The sequence below is a fragment of the Marmota flaviventris genome, chromosome 2 (genome assembly GCF_047511675.1).
Source record: "Marmota flaviventris isolate mMarFla1 chromosome 2, mMarFla1.hap1, whole genome shotgun sequence".
Classification (NCBI taxonomy): domain Eukaryota; kingdom Metazoa; phylum Chordata; class Mammalia; order Rodentia; family Sciuridae; genus Marmota; species Marmota flaviventris.
The window spans coordinates 84740627-84759734 of NC_092499.1; the positions used below are offsets into that span (position 1 = coordinate 84740627).

Consider the following 19108-nt stretch of genomic DNA (forward strand, 5'->3'; position numbering starts at 1 on the left):
GCGCTGCCTTGGGTGGGCCCTGACAACCTAGTTAGTGCTGGAATGGCTAGATGGGCAAGTAGAGAGCCAAGTGCCCTCACACCTACTTTTCCAACCACCCAACTTGCTGTAGCTGGCTCTAAACCACTGCCAGCCACAGGAGTCATGGGGCTAGGGAGAGCTGGGTTCTCTCCAGACTCTTCAATCTTTTCCCCCAGGTGAAATGCTTCCAGTTTTGGACTTTTCGTGGGTTTGCTAGGCCCAGTCAATTCCTTGCTAGGCTCAGAAAGGCCCATGCACACCTAGTGGTGAACTCATGGACCTGGATTTCCAGTTCTTGTTGGTTCTGCTGCACTGCAGTCCCAAGGTGGCTCCTGGATTGCAGGGTGATTATTATTATTATTATTTTAGATCGGTTTAATGAGTTGAACAGTCTCTGGTTCAGCTAGTGGGCAGACTGCCCTTCCAGTCTCAGGATTTTTCACTCTAATCCTAGGGGAGAAGTATTCCTACTGTTTGAGTTCTGGATAGCTGAGATAGGAGAAATGCTGTTCACTGTAATCCACCATCTTCCCTCCCTCCCATTTCATTCACTGACTTTTGAAATGTTCATTAAATACCTTGGTTATAGACCACTTTGGGTTCAATATATTTAAGTCTATTGGGTTTCATGACTCAAAATGTTCATTTCTCTCCCTAGATTTGAAAAGTTTTCAGTCATTTCTTTTAACAGAATTTCAGCTCTTTGTCTTCTTCTGATAGTTCATGAATTGATTCACTTGGTGATGCATAGGAGTCAAATATGCTTATTTCACTCTTTACTACTCTACTTTTTTTTTAGTTCCTCTGACAGGATAATTTCCAATGGTTTCCCTTTGATTTCACTGACTCTTCTGTATGACTCAGTCTGTTTTTGAAACTACTGACTTTTTTTCACTTCAGTCATTGTATTCTTCAGCTCCAGGATTTTCTGCCTTGTTCTTTTAAAATATTTCTATATCTTTATTAAACTTCTTATTTAATTCATGTGTTGTTTTCCAGCTTTTGTTTAGTTGTCTATCTTGGTTCTCTTATAACTAGCTCATTGAGCTTCTTTCAATGAATATTTTCAATTCTCTGTCAAGTAGTCCATGCAACTCCATTATTTTAGTGTAGTATATTGGAGCTTTATATGTTGCCTTTGGTGTTGTTATTTGACTTTCATTTTCATTCATATGACCTTTCATTGTATTCTGTACAATTGAAAGAATAAACATCTTTTGCAGTCTTTCTTTAGAGGCAGATTCTGCCAGGTAAAGATCTGCTTGTCTTACTGCTTGGGGATCCTGGTCAATGGAGTGGGGGGCTAGAGCAATGTTACATGTATACTGCTGGGTCTGTATTCAGTTCTGCAGTTAGGGAGCCTGCTACTGGAGGAGCAAGTGGATGCGATTCCTGCCAGGTTCCTATGTGGATGGGATTGTCTCTGGAACCATGGCTGAACAGGATTTGAGAGAGGTCACGGGGTTACTTGGTCTGCATATAGTAAGTAGGCTTGTTACCAAGGACTGAATGATTGTGACTCCTGCTGGATACCTGCCTGCTTAAGAAGAACTGCTCATGGAACACAATATATAGGGAATAGAGCAGAGTCATAGGGCTGGCTTTAGTGTCCCCAGAAAGACATGAAGTTAGTAGGCTTGTTACTGGAGCAGAGATACAAGTGCCTTCTGCAGAGTACACAGGTAGGCAGTACTACCCCAAGACTATAGCAGAGTGATGTTAGAGATAAGTCATAGGCAAAGTTCAGGGTATAAAGCCAACAATACGGATGGTTTGCTACTGGGAGTACAAATGTGTGTTGTGTGTCTCTAAGAGCATCTCTGGTTGGGTAGGACTATCCCTGGACCCACATATTTTGTGGCTAATGCCTAATTATGAACAACTTTACTGTTTAATTAGGTCTGAGGTCCACAGGCCTGCCACTAAAAATACAAATAGGTGTGTCTCCTTCTAGGTTCCTTCTGAGTAGGAATACCTCCAGACTATATAACAAAGCAGAATTGGGGCTGAGTCATAAGACCACTTCAGGATCCACATCCAGTACTTAATTTGGTGGACCTGCCACTGAGTATATACATTACTGTGGTGACTTCCAGGTCCCTTGGTAAATGCTCCTGGTGATAGGACTGAGACAAGTCAGAATAGAGGTGAGACCTCAAGCAAAGAGGACTGCACTCAGTGTTTAGCTGAGACTATTATCAATGGATCCATCCAATGGGGTGCAGGCTAACCTTCTCAAGGAGACCCTCCTTAGTCTTGAGCATCATCAGGGCTTTGCAACCTGTTATTTGGATCACAAAGCTTCCAGTAAAACACTTTTTGTCCTTGTATGATTGCCAAATTTTCATTACTAGGAAGAGAAGTGAGTTCAGAACCTATTCTGTCATCTTGCCTATGACATTATCTTTGACTTCTGATGGTTTAATTATAGTGTATCAGAGAGTAGGCCTCTTTGAATTCATATTATTTAGTTATTTACTCTTGCTTCTGCATGTCTACTTTCCTCAGATTTGGGGGAAAATAGGTGTGTCTCTAATTTTTTTTTATCTAATTTTTCTCTCTTCTTTCTTTTTTGTGCCTTATATAAATTTATAGTCACTTAACAACAAGAATGTGCTCTAAGAAATGCATTATTAGGCAATTTCATCATTGTAAACATAATAGTATTCAGGCATGTGTCACATGACACTGTGGTCAGTGACAGACTGTAGATATGATGGTGGTCTCAAGATTATAGTAATAGTAAATCTAAAAAGTTCATGCTGCCTAGGGACTTCATAGTCTTCATAATTGTGTAGGCCAACATATTACTCATGTGTTTTTGCTAGTATAGGCAAATCTATTGTGTTCTCCGTATGAAAGTATAGCACATACAATTACGTACAGTATGTAACATTGACAATGGTTAGAATTATATTACTGGTTTCTGGAGTTACTATATCATACTTTTAATTGTTAAGGTCTAGTCCTTCTACTCACTTAAAAAATAGTTTGCTCTAAGTAGTATGCAGTGTTATACTAGCAGAAGCCTTATCATCTTGTTTACTACATTTCTTGACTGTATCATTTTCTTTTGCTTGATTTGATCTCATGTTGTTTTGTTCATTGTGATCTATAAATGTACAAAATCCCCACCTAATGTTGCCAGTAAAAAGTCACAATAGCAATAGGCTATACCATATAAAGCCTATGTAAAGATCTGTGCAAGTATACTGATGTTTGCACAATGAAGACATCATCTAATGGTGCATTTCTCAAAATTACTGCCTATTATTGAGTCAAGCAGAACTATACTTACACAAATGTAGATATTATGGGTGAATACTGGACTAGTCCTCTGGATTCAATTAAGAGAAAAAATAAACACGAGATGAATGAGGCTACTGCTGGTGTAAACTGACATACTATTTCACAATAAATATTTTTAAAATAAGTATTAAGAATACACTCTAGAATAACAATAAAGATTATGGTATGGTAAATACATAAGCTAAACACATTTATGAAGTTAGCCAATCCCCCAAACCAAATGCTGATTGTTTTCTCTGATATAAGGAAGCTGATTCATTGTGGGGTAGGGAAGGGAAGCATAGGAGGAATAGACGAACTCCAGATAGGGCAGAGGGGTGGGAGGGGAAGGGAGGGGGCATGGGGTTAGAAATGATGGTGCAATGTGATGGACATCATTATCAAGAGTGCATGTGTGAAGACACGAATTGGTGTGAATATACTTTGAATACAACCAGATATGAAAAATTATACTCTATATGTGGTCAAGAATTGTAATGCATTCTGCTGTTATATATAAATAAAAATTAATATAAAAAAGTATTATATACTGTACATAATTGTATGTGCAATACTTTCAGAGCAGTAGGTCTGTTTGTACCAGCAGCACCACAAATACAAGAGTAATGCATTTGACTATGTTGTTATGAAGTCTAAAGTGTCTCCAAAAAGAAAACATATTCCTATGTTTTGTTTGAAAATTTCTTAATTTCCCTTTAATTTTTCTCAAATTTTTATGAAGAAAAGTTCCATACATACAATTTAAAAGATTTTACAATTATCACCTATATATCCACCATCTAAAATCTACAATTAACACTGCATTATTTTATTGTAAATCTATCTAGTCATCCATTCACTATTAACTATCTTATATTTTTAAGCATTTCCTAATAAATTGCAGACTTTATTCCTAAACACATTATCAGGCATGTTGATAATTAGGTTAAATATTTGTTTATTTTTTTAAATTTTAAATATATTTATTTATTCCAATTTGTTATACATGACAGCAGAATGCATTTCAATTCATAGTACACATATAGAGCACAATTTTTCATGTCTCTGGTTGTACACAAAGTAGAGTCATACCAGGTGTTTATTTCTTTTTTTAAAAAGAGAGAGAGAGAGAGAGAGAGAGAGAGAGAAAGAGAGAGAGAGAGAGAGAATTTTTTAAATATTTATTTTTTAGTTTTCAGTGGACACAACATCTTTATTTTTATGTGGTGCTAAGGATCGAACCCAGCGCCCCGCACATGCCAGGTGAGCGTGCTACTGCTTGAGCCACATCCCCAGCCCAGGTATTTATTTCTTAAGGGGGAAAAATACAGAGTAAAATAGAACATTACACATTCACCATTGAGTTTTGTCAAATGCATTATTACTCGCTTGGAATTTTTCTCATTCTTCTTCTTATTATTATTATTAGTATTTTTGGTACTGGGGATTGACTCCAGGGGTGCTTAACAACTGAGCCACACCCCAGACTTTTTAATTTAATTTAATTTAATTTTTTAATTTGAGGCAGGGTCTAAGTTGTTTAAAGCCTTGCAAAATGCTGAGGCTGCTTTGAACTTGTGATCCTCCCGCCTCAACCTCCTGAGTTGCTGGGCTTACAGGCGTGTACTATTGCACTTATTTTTGAAGGGTATTTTTTTTTTTCTGGATTGTATTTGTTTTCATGTAACATTATAAAAGACATGATTGCATTGTCTTTTGACTTCAATTTTGTTGTTAAAAAGTCATGTTTAATTCTAATTGTTGCTTCTTTAACCTACTTGGACTGTTTGCAATTTTTTTCTTTGCCTTTTTATTTCCAGTTTTACCATCATGTGCCTAAATGTGGATCTTTTTATTTTATTTGAAATTCATAAGACTTATTGAATTGATACCTTGGTATGTTTTAACAGCTTTGGAAAATTTTCAGCTATTATGTTTTTAAATATGGCACCTTCCCTATTTCCTTTCTGTTGTTTCTGATAATCTAATTACATGTATTTTAGATCTTCTCACTGTATCTAATCTTCTATTCTATTATTATTATTATTATTATTATTATTATTATTATTATTATTTGGTACTAGGAATTAAACCCAGGGGTGCTTTACCAGTAGACCATATCCCCAACCCTTTTTTATATTTTATTTAGAGACAACATCTCACCAAGTTGTTTAGGGTTTCGCTAAGTTGATGAGCTGGCTTTGAACTTGCAATCCTCCTGCCTCAGCTTCCTGAGTCACTGTGATTATAGGCATGCATCACCATGCCCAGTTTGTGTGTGTCTTTTGTTTTTCTCCATAATTTATTCTGAATATTTTCTTTTGAACTCTTTCCAAGTTCACTGATTCACTCTTTGGCTTTAACGACAGACTCCTGGTAAGACTTACCTCTTCCCCACCCCACTTCAGGTACACAAAGCTCATAATCAACATCTGCCAATGTGACCAAAATGACTGGTGTTTTTACTCCCAATCTGGGTTTAAATATATCATTTAATCATCACATCACATCTGTGGGCAGTGAGTGAGGCAATTTTTACTCCATTCCCTGTACTTTATCTATGTGATTTACTTGTTTTTCTATTTTACTCCATAGGACACATGTTCTAAGAAGGCAATAATTTTAGATGGTTCAGTTCACTACTATATCCCCAAATGCTGAAACAAGGATAGGCATTCTATAAGCACTCAATAAATATGTACTGAATAAATAAATAGTATGCCACTTTCGTTTTTAAGTAATCACCAAACTGAAGCTTTCAGAAAAGACAAATCAAAAACTTTATTTATTAAAATAACAACAAAATTTACACGGAACAGCATTTCAATAAAGTAAAAAAGTCTTAAAGCAGAAAAGGAAAATAGTTGGTTGCTTATTTGTTATTTTTCTCTTCATATTAGCCAGATGTCTATAGATTTAGGGTATAAAAACAATCTTTCATTTCCCACTTTGAATCCTGACTCCCTAACTTATAGTTTGGATATGTTGTGCTCCCCAAAAGCTCATGTATGACACAATGCAAGAATGTCCAGAGGTGAAATGACTAGGTTATAAGAGATATAATTATTTTTTTGCACTTCGAGTTTTTATTAATTTTCCCCCAATTTTTTTTCTTTAATTTTTATTGTTGGTTGTTCAAAACATTACATAATTCTTGACATATCATATTTCACACTTTGATTCAAGTGGGTTATGAACTACCATTTTTACCCCGTATACAGATTGCAGAATCACATCGGTTACACATCCACTGTTTTACATATTGCTATACTAGTGTCTGTTGTATTCTGCTGCCTTTCCTATCCTCTACTATCCCCCATCCCCTCCCCTCCCATCTTCTCTCTCTATCCCATCTACTGTAATTCATTTCTCCCCCTTGTTTTTTTTTCCCCTTTCCCCTCACTTCCTCTTGTATGTAATTTTGTATAACCATGAGGGTCTCCTTCCATTTCCATGCAATTTCCCTTCTCTTTCCTTTTCCCTCCCACCTCTCACCCCTGTTTAATGTTAATCTTCTTCTCATGCTCTTCCTCCCAACTCTGTTCTTAGTTACTCTCCTTATATCAAAGAAAACATTTGGCATTTGTTTTTTAGGGATTGGTTAGCTTCACTTAGCATAATCTGTTTTAATGCCATCCATTTCCCTGCAAATTCTATGATTTTGTCATTTTTTAATGCAGAGTAATACTCCATTGTGTATAAATGCCACATTTTTTTATCCATTCATCTATTGAAGGGCATCTAGGTTGGTTCCACAGTCTTGCTATTGTGAATTGTGCTGCTATGAACATCGATGTAGCAGTGTCCCTGTAGCATGCTCTTTTTAGGTCTTTGGGGAATAGACCGAGAAGGGGAAAGCTGGTTCAAATGGTGGTTCCATTCCCAGTTTTCCAAGAAATCTCCATATTGCTTTCCAAATTGGCTGCACCAATTTGCAGTCCCACCAGCAATGTACAAGTGTACACTTTTCCTCACATCCTCGCCAGCACTTGTTGTTGTTTGACTTCATAATGGCTGCCAATCTTACTGGAGATGATATCTTAGGGTGGTTTTGATTTTCATTTATCTGACTGCTAGAGATGGTGAGCATTTTTTCATGTACTTGTTGATTGACTGTATGTCCTCCTCTGAGAAGTGTCTGTTCAGGTCCTTGGCCCATTTGTTGATTGGGTTATTTGTTTTCTTATTGTTTAATTTTTTTGAGTTCTTTGTATATTCTGGATATTAGGGCTCTATCTGAAGTGTGAGGAGTAAAGATTTGTTCCCAGGATGTAGGCTCCCTATTTACCTCTCTTATTGTTTCTTTTGCTGAGAAAAAACTTTTTAGTTTGAGTAAGTGCCATTTGTTGATTCTAGTTATTAACTCTTGTGCTATGGGTGTCCTATTGAGGAATTTGGAGCCTGACCCCACAGTATGTAGATCGTAACCAACTTTTCCTTGTATCAGATGCCATGTCTCTGATTTGATATCAAGGTCCTTGATCCATTTTGAGTTAACTTTTGTGCATGGTGAGAGAAAGGGATTCAGTTTCATTTTGTTGCATATGGATTTCCAGTTTTCCCAGCACCATTTGTTGAAGATGCTATCCTTCCTCCATTTCATGCTTTTAGCCCCTTTATCAAATATAAGATAGTTGTAGTTTTGTGGATTGGTTTCTGTGTCCTCTATTCTGTACCATTGATCCACCCGCCTGTTTTGGTACGAGTACCATGCTGTTTTTGTTACTATTGCTCTGTAGTATAGTTTAAGGTCTGGTATCGCTATACCACCTGATTCACACTTCCTGCTTAGAGTTGTTTTTGCTACTCTGGGTCTTTTATTTTTCCATATGAATTTCATAATTGCTTTATCTCTTTCTACAAGAAATGCTGTTGGGATTTTGATTGGCATTGCATTAAACCTATAGAGAACTTTTGGTAATATCGCCATTTTGATGATGTTAGTTCTGCCTATCCATGAACAGGGTATATTTTTCCATCTTCTAAGATCTTCTTCTATTTCTCTCTTTAGGGTTCTATAGTTTTCATTGTATAAGTCTTTCAACTCTTTTGTTAGGTTGATTCCCAAGTATTTTATTTTTTTTGAGGATATTGTGAATGGAGTGGTTGTCCTCATTTCCATTTCAGAGGATTTGTCGCTGATATACAGGAATGCCTTTGATTTATGCTTGTTGATTTATATCCTGCCACTTTGCTGAATTCATTTATTAGCTCTAATAGTTTCTTTGTAGACCCTTTTGGGTCTGCTAGGTATAGAATCATGTCAACTGCAAATAGTGATAATTTAATTTCTTCTTTTCCTATTTTTATGCCTTTAATTTCTTTCGTCTGTCTAATTGCTCTGGCCAGTGTTTCGAGAACTATGTTGAACAGAAGTGGTGAGAGAGGGCATCCCTGTCTTGTTCCAGATTTTAGAGGGAATGCCTTCAATTTTTCTCCATTCAGAATGATGCTAGCCTGAGGCTTAGCATAGATTGCTTTTACGATATTGAGGTATGTTCCTGTTATCCCTAGTTTTTCTAGAGTTTTGAACATAAAGGGATGCTGTACTTTGTCGAATGCTTTTTCTGCATCTATCGAGATGATCATATGGTTCTTATTTTTAAGTCTATTGATGTGCTGAATAACATTTATTGATTTCCGTATATTGAACCAGCCTTGCATCCCAGGGATGAATCCTACTTGATCATGGTGCACAATTTTTTTGATATGTTTTTGTATCCGATTCGCCAGAATTTTATTGAGGATTTTTGCATCTAGGTTCATTAGAGATATTGGTCTGTAGTTTTCTTTCTTTGAAGTGTCTTTGTCTGGTTTAGGAATGAGGGTGATGTTGGCCTCGTAGAATGAATTTGGAAGTTCTCCCTCTTTTTCTATTTCCGGAAGTAGCTTGAAAAGTATTGGTATTAGTTCCTCTTTAAAGGTTTTGTAAAACTCTGCTGTATACCCATCCGGTCCTGGGCTTTACTTAGTTGGTAGTCTTTTGATGGTTTCTTCTATTTCCTCAATTGATGTTGGTCTGTTTAGGTTGTCTATATCCTCCTGACTCAATCTGGGCAGATCATATGACTTAAGAAATTTATCTATGCCTTCACTATCTTCTAATTTATTGGAGTATAAGGATTCAAAATAATTTTTGATTATCTTCTGTATTTCTGAAGTGTCTGTTGTGATATTGCCTTTTTCATCCCGTATGCTAGTAATTTGAGTTCTCTCTCTTCTTCTCTTCGCTAGCATGGTTAAGGGTCTGTCTATTTTATTTATTTTTTCAAAGAACCAACTTTTAGTTTTGTCAATTTTTTCAATTGTTTCTATTTCATTAATTTCAGCTCTGATTTTAATTATTTCTTGCCTTCTACTTCTTTTGCTGTTGTTTTGCTCTTCTTTTTCTAGGATTTTGAGATGAAGTATGAGATCATTTATTTGTTGGTTTTTTCTTTTTTTAAGGAATGAACTCCAAGCAATGAATTTTCCTCTTAGAACTGCTTTCAATGTGTCCCATAGATTCCGATATGTTGTGTCTGTGTTTTCATGTATCTCTAAGAATTTTTTAATTTCCTCCTTGATGTCTTCTATAACCCATTGATCATTCAGTAACCTATTGTTAATTCTCCAAGTGATGCATGATTTTTCCTTCCTTCTTTTATCATTGATTTTCAGTTTCATTCCCTTATGATCAGATAAGATGCATGGTATTATCTCTACTCCTTTATATTGTCTAAGAGTTGCCCTGTGACATAATATATGATCTATTTTTGAGAAGGATCCATGTGCTGCTGAGAAAAAAGTGTAACTTTTATTTAGCACTTTCTTTTTAGTGCCTATTCTGGCCTAGGACATACGGTGGGCCCTCAACTGTTTGTTACTGAAGTACTCATCACGGGGTTATGTGCAGCTACCAATTCCAGCACAACCTTGAGTGTGCACAATGACTGCAATGCAAATCATGCTCCTTCCTACCCTGGCAGCCTGCTCCCCTAAGCAAATACATTTCTTCCCCCAAGAACACCTACTAATGTTTAACAAGTGACTTTCTAATCCATAATTTTGAAAATTTGGGCAGAAAGAGTAACAGGAGAGCACCAAGAGCAGCATCACACCACAATTTTCAGAATGCTTCGTGTAGAAACACAGCCTTAGGACTGAAAAGTGCCAACCTTAGATCACTTCTTCAGATGTAAGATAATCCACTGCATTAAGTTAAGCTTCTGTATTAGAAAGCAACACTGGGGATATACTAATGTATACCCGGATGACTGCTGGCTGGCTGTACGACTGCTGCTTCCTGAAACTCTTTTGAAAACAAAAGGTATATCCCAAGAGGACAACCGTCTGTGCAAAACATTCTTTATATAAAAACAATTGCTCTATATGCAGACACAGAGAAGATGCCAATAAATTCCAATAGATGTTGGGTGGTATATTCTATATATGTCAATTAAGTCTAGGTTATTAATTGTGTCATTGAGTTCTATAGTTTCCTTATTCAACTTTTGTTTGGAAGATCTGTCCAGTGGTGAGAGAGGTGTGTTGAAGTCTCCCATGATTATTGTATGGTGGTCTATTAGACTCTTGAACTTGAGAAGAGTTTGTTTGATGAACATAGCTGCACCATTGTTTGGGGCATATATATTTATGATTGTTATGTCATCTGAAGCATGTATATCCTGAATTCTTTATCTGACATTCCATCTGCTGCAGATATTACCTCTTCTAACGTTGAGTTGACCCGCATTTCTTGTGGTCCTTTCTTTCCTTGTCTTTTCATACTGTTCGCATTTCTTTCTGCTTGGTGAAACTGTTGTGTTATTGAATTTTCCCCCTATATATTTATATTGCTCTTGTATAGTTGCAAAGTCTTCCTCGCAGGTGCGGGCAGCGGCTCTGCCCCTCCTCCAATTGGGGCAATGTGCCTACCACGCTGGCAGGACACTGGGCATGTTCTGCCGGTCGGTAGCAGGTCCGCCTACCCTGCAGGCGCGGGTGGCGGCTCTGCCCCTCTGCGAGCCGCTTGGCCTGTTCTGTCGGTGGGTCGCAGGTCCGCCTACCTTGTAGGCGCGGTTGGCGGCTCTGCCCCTCCGTGGGCCGCTGGGCCTGTTCTGTCGGTGTTCGCAGTTCCGCCTACCTTGCAGGCGTGGGGGGCGGCTCTGCCCCTCCGCAGGCCGCTGGGCTTGTGCAGCCAGTGGGTCGCAGGTCCGCCTACCTTGCAGGAGCGGGGGGCGGCTCTGCCCCTCCGCGGGTTTCAAGAGGTATAATTTAATCGGCTTAATCCACTGATATGTATTAATTGGATGATAACTCTAGGCACATAGGGTGTGGCTGAAGGAAGTAGGTCATTAAAGGCATGTCTTTGGTTTATATATTTTATCTCTGATGAGTGGAGCTCTGCTTCCTGGTGGTCATGTCCTGGGATGAGTATTTCTACCAAGCCTTTTTGCCATCTGTTCTGCTTCACCTTTGGTCCGGAACAATGGGGTCAGCTGTCTATGGACTAAAACCCCTGAAATTGTGAGCCAAATAAACTTTTCTCCCTTTAATCATTCTTGTTAGGTCTTTTGGCCACAGTGATGAAAAAGCTGACTAAAACACCAACACAATGACATGTCACTACTACTACTGAGGTTTATTTACTAGGGTTAGAAATTAATCAAGTAGCTCTAAATTTGGGTGACTCTAATGTTTATTAATAGCTTCAGTGATCACCTATAGCAACTCCATCCCAGAAGTATTTATGGTGCAAGGCACATCCAAGTCCCAAGTTGTATCATTTAGGTTTAAATACCTTGTTTTAACCTTTCCAAATAAGCTTTCTTCTCTTTAGGCTGATGGTAAATGTTGGGAGAAGGTAAATTTCCTTAATCAATTTCTTTTTGAGTTAAAGTGAATGCTCATTGTAAGAAAACATAAATTACAGAAATATAAAGCATTAAGCTTCTCTGTGTTTTTCTCCTTTTTTGTCCCCCATAACCAAATCCAATATCAATATAGCAGTTTTATATGTAGCTCTTACAGTTCTCATTCATACACAAACTTTTTTATAAGCTCCAAGTTTATACCATAAAAACAGGCAGATACAGGAGAAAGACAAAACCATAACTTAAACATTATTCTTAATTTTTGAATCAACAATATAGTATGGCCATAACTTTAGCTCAGATTAGCTAACCTAGTGATATCTGTTGCTGTATTACAGTACTAGGAATAATGAATACTGTTAGTAATTTGTACTTAATATCAAAACTAGAATTATTCTGTAATTTGTCCATACTTAATTAATTCCATGTAGAACTGAGTAATTACTCAAAGTCGCAGGTTTGATGAAGAGAAAAACAAAAGCATGAAGATGGTTTAATGTTACAGTGTTTTTTCAAGTATTTGATGATATATCTGAAATACTGTAATTTTGAAAATAATGCAAAATAAAATGAAAAGGGCAAAAAAAAAAAAAGGACACAAAATAGTGATGTCTTTCAAATTCTAGGTTTGTGGGCTTTTATAATTATACAAAGCATAATTTCCTATGTAATTATTTCAACAAAAAAGTACTAAGTGATTATAGGATAAAATTTGTAACCAAGTGATTATTTCCAAAAAAGTAAAATTAAGTACTAAGTCATAGTAGAACATTAGCAAAGCTAAATTTCTGTGAACCTCACTTTAAAAAAAGATTAAATAGATGTAGATGGACATCATGCCTTTATTTGTTTAGTTTTTTTTTTTTTTTTTTTAATGCGGTGCCAAGGATCGAACCTGGTGCCTCACACATGCTAGGTTAGCACTCTGCCACTGAGCTACAGTCCCAGCCCTGACCTTGCTTCTTTATAAATACCTTGGCTTTGCCAACAATTAATTTGAAATACTATTTTCCATAAATCTATCTGAAAATCCAAAACAACTATATAAGGAAAAGTATCTGAATAGTTACAAATAAAAGTCTTGATTTTTCTCTTTTTGAAGGCTATACATTTTAATATGATCTTTTGGTTGATTTATGTAAAGCTTTGTATTTTTCATTTTCTCATGCCCATCATTGCAGTGATATATGATACATCTTAATATCGAGCTTGCCATAAGCAATAAAATCAGGGTCCCAAAGAAATTTTAATATATTTCCCCATTTTTAACTCAGAGCTTTGCATTATTCAACTATTTTGCTTGGGATCCATGTTTAGTTGATATTTTAATACACACATAAATAATTCAAGATTTTAACTTAAAGGTAAAATTTAAATAAATTATTTAAAAGTTTAATAGTAGTCATCACATACAAAGTGAAAATCTGAATGATAACTTAAAATATACACAAAACAATCTCTCTAAATGTTGTATTTTATATTCTAGTTTGCTTAGAGCAGTTTTCTATAATAAAAAATAAAGTTATTCATAAAATGATATTCAACATAAAATGGAAAACGTATCTCTACGAGTCTGTATGAAGGAAAAAACAAAGTATAAATAATTAGTTCAATTGCAAACTTCTTATTGAACTTGTTTTTTCCCAATTTTAGGGATTGAACTCAGTACATCGTGCATATGCTAGGCAAGCACTCTACCAACTGAGTCACATACCTAGCCCCTCATATTGAACTTTTACCTAACACTTAAAAGCTAATAGCTGAACCAGAGGGTGAGACAATGAAAAAGATCAGTCCTCAAGAAATTTGCAACCTAGTAAAATTACTTAAGTCCTTGATAACATAAAGCTAAATAAAGTTATTTGTCACAAAAAACGGGAAGAAACAAAGTGTTAGGGTAGTTTATCTTGTTGAATAAATGCATGACACAGTATTTGAGTTCAAGGTTGTGTCATGGATAAGATGTAATCAGTTAAAGGGAAGAAGAAAAGAAAGCAGATAAGACAAAATAAGCAAATGTAAGGGAGAAGAAAAGCAGAAGGGAGTATCTAAATGTTTCAGTATTATTAGAACAAAGGATACATATAAGAGAGGCCTAAGACAAAGAGTGAAAAAGTTGCTATAGACATATGCCAAATGGCCTTTGATTCATGGCCAATCGTCTTATAACTTTAGAAAGGAATGTAACACTATTGTGGAATTTTGTGCAAGGAAATGAACACTAGAAAGGAAAATCAATATGGTGGTAGAACTGACTATGAAACGTATGGAAGCAAAGAATGGACTCAAACTAGAAGAGTTTGGGCAAGGTACAACTTTAATTGAAGAGATGGCCATGGGGATGTAATGAGGTAAGAGATATATTAGAACTACAATATAAAGGATGAGATAATCAATTGAATGTTCATGGTGACAGAGATATAGTTTACAGAACGATGACAAAATTCTGTGCCTGAACCACTAGGGGTGAATCAGTTGTGATAAATAACAAAATGAGAAAAATACATGTGGAGTGGGAAATAAGTTCAAATTTTATATATAATGACAAATAGTCCTAAGGCCATATTTAACATGTCCAATTATAATAATGGATATAAAAGATATCTAAACAGAACTCTGATGAACTCAATAAAATTTTAATATATAACTATATAAGATTAACAAAATCAAAGTTCTGAGAACTAAGTATGTGAGGAGACTCAATATTACCAAAATGTCAGTTCTTCCCAACCTTATCTATAGATTCAACACAATTCCCATAAAAATTCCAACAAGGTATTTTGTGGATAAGAAACAAAAGACAGAGCTGGGGTTGTGGCTCAGTGGTAGAGCACTCACCTAGCACAGGTAAGGCTCTGGGTTCGATCCTCAGCACCAAATAAATAAATAAATAAATGTTAAATTAAAAAAAAAAAGGACACAGTATAGTTGATATAATATTGAAGAAGAACTAAGTAAGTCTGAAGTAATAACTGATACTATCTGACCAGACTCACTATGTTTTAGTAATCCAAAAAGTGTAGTATTGGCAGAGGAATATATGGGTCAATGGAACAAAGTACAGAGTCCAGAAATAGTTCACACAAATAACTAAAATAACAAGGCAATACAAAGAAGAAAAATGGTGCTAGAACAAATGGATATCTACTTTTAAAAAATAAATCTATACACTGATCTTATATCCTTTATAAAATCAATTCAAAATGTATTAAAGACACAAATGTAAAACACAAAGCTATCAAACTCTCAAAAGATAACATAGAATAAAATCTAGATAGACTTGGGTTTGGGTGGAATTTTTTGGATATAACATTAAAGGTACAATAAAAATAGGAAAGAGTTGATAAGCTCGGCTTTATTAAAATTAAAAAACTTCTGGTCTGTGAAAAACATTAATTACTATGAGAAGCAGATGTCAAACTACAGAATGGGAGAAAATATGTGCAAATGAAATATCCAAAAAAACCCTGCTATCCAAAATATACAAAGAACTCTTAATACTCAATATTAATATTAATAATCCAATTAAAATGGGCAAAAGAGGGGCTGGTTTATGGCTCAGTGGTAAAGTGCTTACCTAGGATGGGTGAGGCGCTGGGACCATGGTCAGCACCACATAAAAACAAATAAACACCACCAAAAAGTAAATAAAATACAGGTTAAATTCTAAAAAAGAAAAAAAAAATGGGCAAAAAAGAAAAAAAAAATGGGCAAAAGATCTAAAGAAAAATTTCACCAGAGAAGATATACAGATGGCAGATAAGCATATGAAAAGATGCTCAATGTCTTAAATCATTAGAGAACTTCAAACTTAAACAACAATGAGATAATGCTACAAACCTAATATAATAGCCAAAACAACATCTAATGCTGGTAAGAATGGAAGAAAAGAAACTCATTTATTACTGGTGGGAATGCAAAATAGTACAGCTATAATGGAAGACAGTTTGTCAGTTTCTTACAAAGCTAAACATCCTTTCATTATACTTTTATAAATACAATAATCATACTCATTGGTATTTACACAAATGAATTGAAAACTTACGTTTACACAAAAACATGCACATGGATGTTTATAGTAGTTATATTCATAATTGCCAAAAGGTGGAAGCAACTAAGTTGTCCTTCAGGAGGTGAAAGGATATAATAAACTTTGTTATGTTCAGACAATGGAATATTATTAGGTAATTATAAGAAATAAGCTAACAAGACTTTAAAAAAATGAGGGAACCTAAATGCAAATTAATAAGAGAAAGAAGCTAATCGGGAAAGGATACATACTGTATGATTTTATATGACATCCTGGAAAAAACAAAGGTATGGAGACAATAAAATGAGTGGTTGCCAGAGATTAAAGAAGACCAATGAAGAAATGAATAGGTGGAACATAGATCTTAAGGTGGCAAAACTATTCTGTATGATATTGTAATAGTGGATACATGTCATTTGACATTATCAAAACATATAGAATGTAAAAATTAACAGAGAGCCTTAATGTAAACTATGGGCTTTTTATGATAATATTTAATCAAAATAGGTTCAGCAGTTGTAAAAAATGTATGACTCTGGCACAGAAAGTTAATGGTGGAGTAGGCCATGCTTCTGTGGAAGCAGGGAGTATATATGGGAACTCCGTACATCTCAATTTTGCTGTGAACTGAAAGATGCCCCACATTCTATTTTTTTTAAAGAGGGTGTAAATAAACATGATTATAAAATAACCAATAAAAGTAATGGTATTATTCCTATTTGTCCAGCAACGTTGATACTTTTGAAACATAAGTACATTCAAAACAAAAATTAGAGATCATTTTGGTGATATGCAGTAAAATAAACTCAACTGGCTAAATAAAGTGATTGTCTTTTCATATGCTTCTGTATCATGACATAGATTGCAAGGATGGGAAGAATAAAGAGGAAAGTAGTGCAATGAAAGAAATAATTACACACATAGGTGTTACAGGTAAAATTAAAGGGGAACAAAAGAGACATATGTCACACAGAAGTCACGGAAAGGTTGTGTTAACCAAAGAAAAAGTCAATATAGAGAATTTGGTAATGTTAATGAATAAGCTGTTGATATTTTTTCAATTAATCAATGATTCTATTAATTTCTTCTTAAAAAAAGCATTTAAAAAATAAAAAAATAAAGTAATGGGAAAAACTGGCCATAGTAATTGACAAAATGCTATGTTAACTTTTCTGTACAAAAATGACTGCTTAGTCAATGATGTTTTTGAAAATGCTTTTTCAAAAATTATGTATATACGTAGATGTTTTATAGTTGTCAGGCTCTGGAGATACCTGGAAAAGAGAGAGAGAGAGATAATAATAAGAAGAAAATGAAGGTAAATGCATCATTTTTATTCAATGTCAGTAGATATCTCACCTTAAAGATCTAACATTGTAATGTGCAATAGGGAAATGGACTGTAAAGACAAATACAATACCAAACAGCAAAGTGAATAGTGAGCTGTTTAGGTGAGCTGAACATATAATGGTAGTAGTATCTAAACAAGAATTTAATGGTTTTGAATTTGTGTGTGTGTACATGCAGCAAAAGCAGAAGGACCTAAAAGTAAGGGGTTCCTTTTAGTAAGTCTGAGAAATGTTTGGATAGTATTACTTCAATCAGTTTTTTGATAAAAGGCAATTCCAGCCCAATTGACTGACCTATTTTTCAATCCTGTTCATCATCATCTTTCTGGAGACCTGGTATCAGTAACTATTTTCTATTATGGAAACTCTCATTCAAAGAGTTATTCCTAATTTTTGCAGAATCCTTGTTAATTCTCTTGATCCTTCAGATTCCCTATCCTAAACATGTAAGTAGGAGTGTGTCTCAAGATTTGGGGAAAAAACACAGACACACAGAATACTTTTTCTAATCTTTTTTTTTTTTTTTTTCCTGTCATTAGTCTCATTTCCTTACACAATTTCAGCTAGTATTTCTACGAAGACAGAAATATATAAAGCAATATTTCAAGGATCAGACCTTACAATCAAAGGATCTAATCCAGATTTTTATGATTCCACTCAACATATTTTTTTAAATTTATTTTTTATGTGGTGCTGAGGATCAAACCTAGTACCTCACATGTGTAAGGCAATAGCTCTACTACTGAGCTATAACCTCAGCCCCCACTCAACATCATTAAATTGACATTTTGTTATATTTAAAAAAGAGCTCTACTGCACTTTTGCCTCATTTTCCATCTTTCCCTTGTACTTCTCTTCCCCTGAATATTTTCAGAAAAGCTGTATTTCTCCTCTCTTCTTATTTGTATGAAGAAAACCAATTCATCATCAAATCTTCCCTGTGATACTTATGCACAATAACCTAATTCTTATCTTGCTACATGATTTAATACTTGGTTTTATATTGTCCTTTATCTTCTCATTGTTTAATGTATTACTCCCATTTCACTGACCTGCAAACTTTTCTGAAATGTAATGTCTTTGTATCATAGCGATCTTAAGATTATAAGCAGTTTTAATATTCTTAGTTATTGACTGAGGAGCTGAAAAAAATCACTAATGACAAAATCAATTTTCTTTCTCCTCTCATCTAATGTCACAGAGCTATATATACAGAGTCAATGTGTGTATCTCACTTTTCAAATAAAGTCACTGTAAATCTTAGATTTACTTGCCTTGTCTTCTAAGTGCAATTCTAAAAAGCGTAGATAAGCCACAGGTGCAAATGCATCAGCTGAATGTACAACCACTTCTGAAGAATCCCTGAAATATAATTATAATGCATTTATTTACTATACAAATTATGGCAAGTTACTCCTGTTACTGACAGAAGAGACAAAAAATCCTCACTGTGTACTAATTTCCATTGATGTACAACATGCAGTGATTAACATGTATTTTTAATGATTCAATAATTGGGTAAAAGGATCAAGAATAGTAAACTTTTGAAAAAAATAATGAAGTTT

The 19108-nt window shown here is 35.1% G+C and overlaps 1 protein-coding gene across 1 annotated transcript in view; it reads right to left on the minus strand.

Annotated features, from left to right (window-relative positions):
• Window positions 1-16032: 16032 nt before the first annotated feature.
• Dph6 (diphthamine biosynthesis 6) overlaps window positions 16033-19108 on the minus strand; it is a 171637-nt gene continuing 168561 nt past the window's right edge. Inside the window, exons 8-9 of the mRNA XM_027925913.2 lie at window positions 18818-18905; window positions 16033-17468 (exon numbers count right to left, since the gene is read on the minus strand). Coding sequence (XP_027781714.1) covers window positions 17415-17468; window positions 18818-18905 — 142 coding nt within the window. The 3' untranslated portion in view covers window positions 16033-17414. The remainder of the gene's footprint in view (window positions 17469-18817; window positions 18906-19108) is intronic.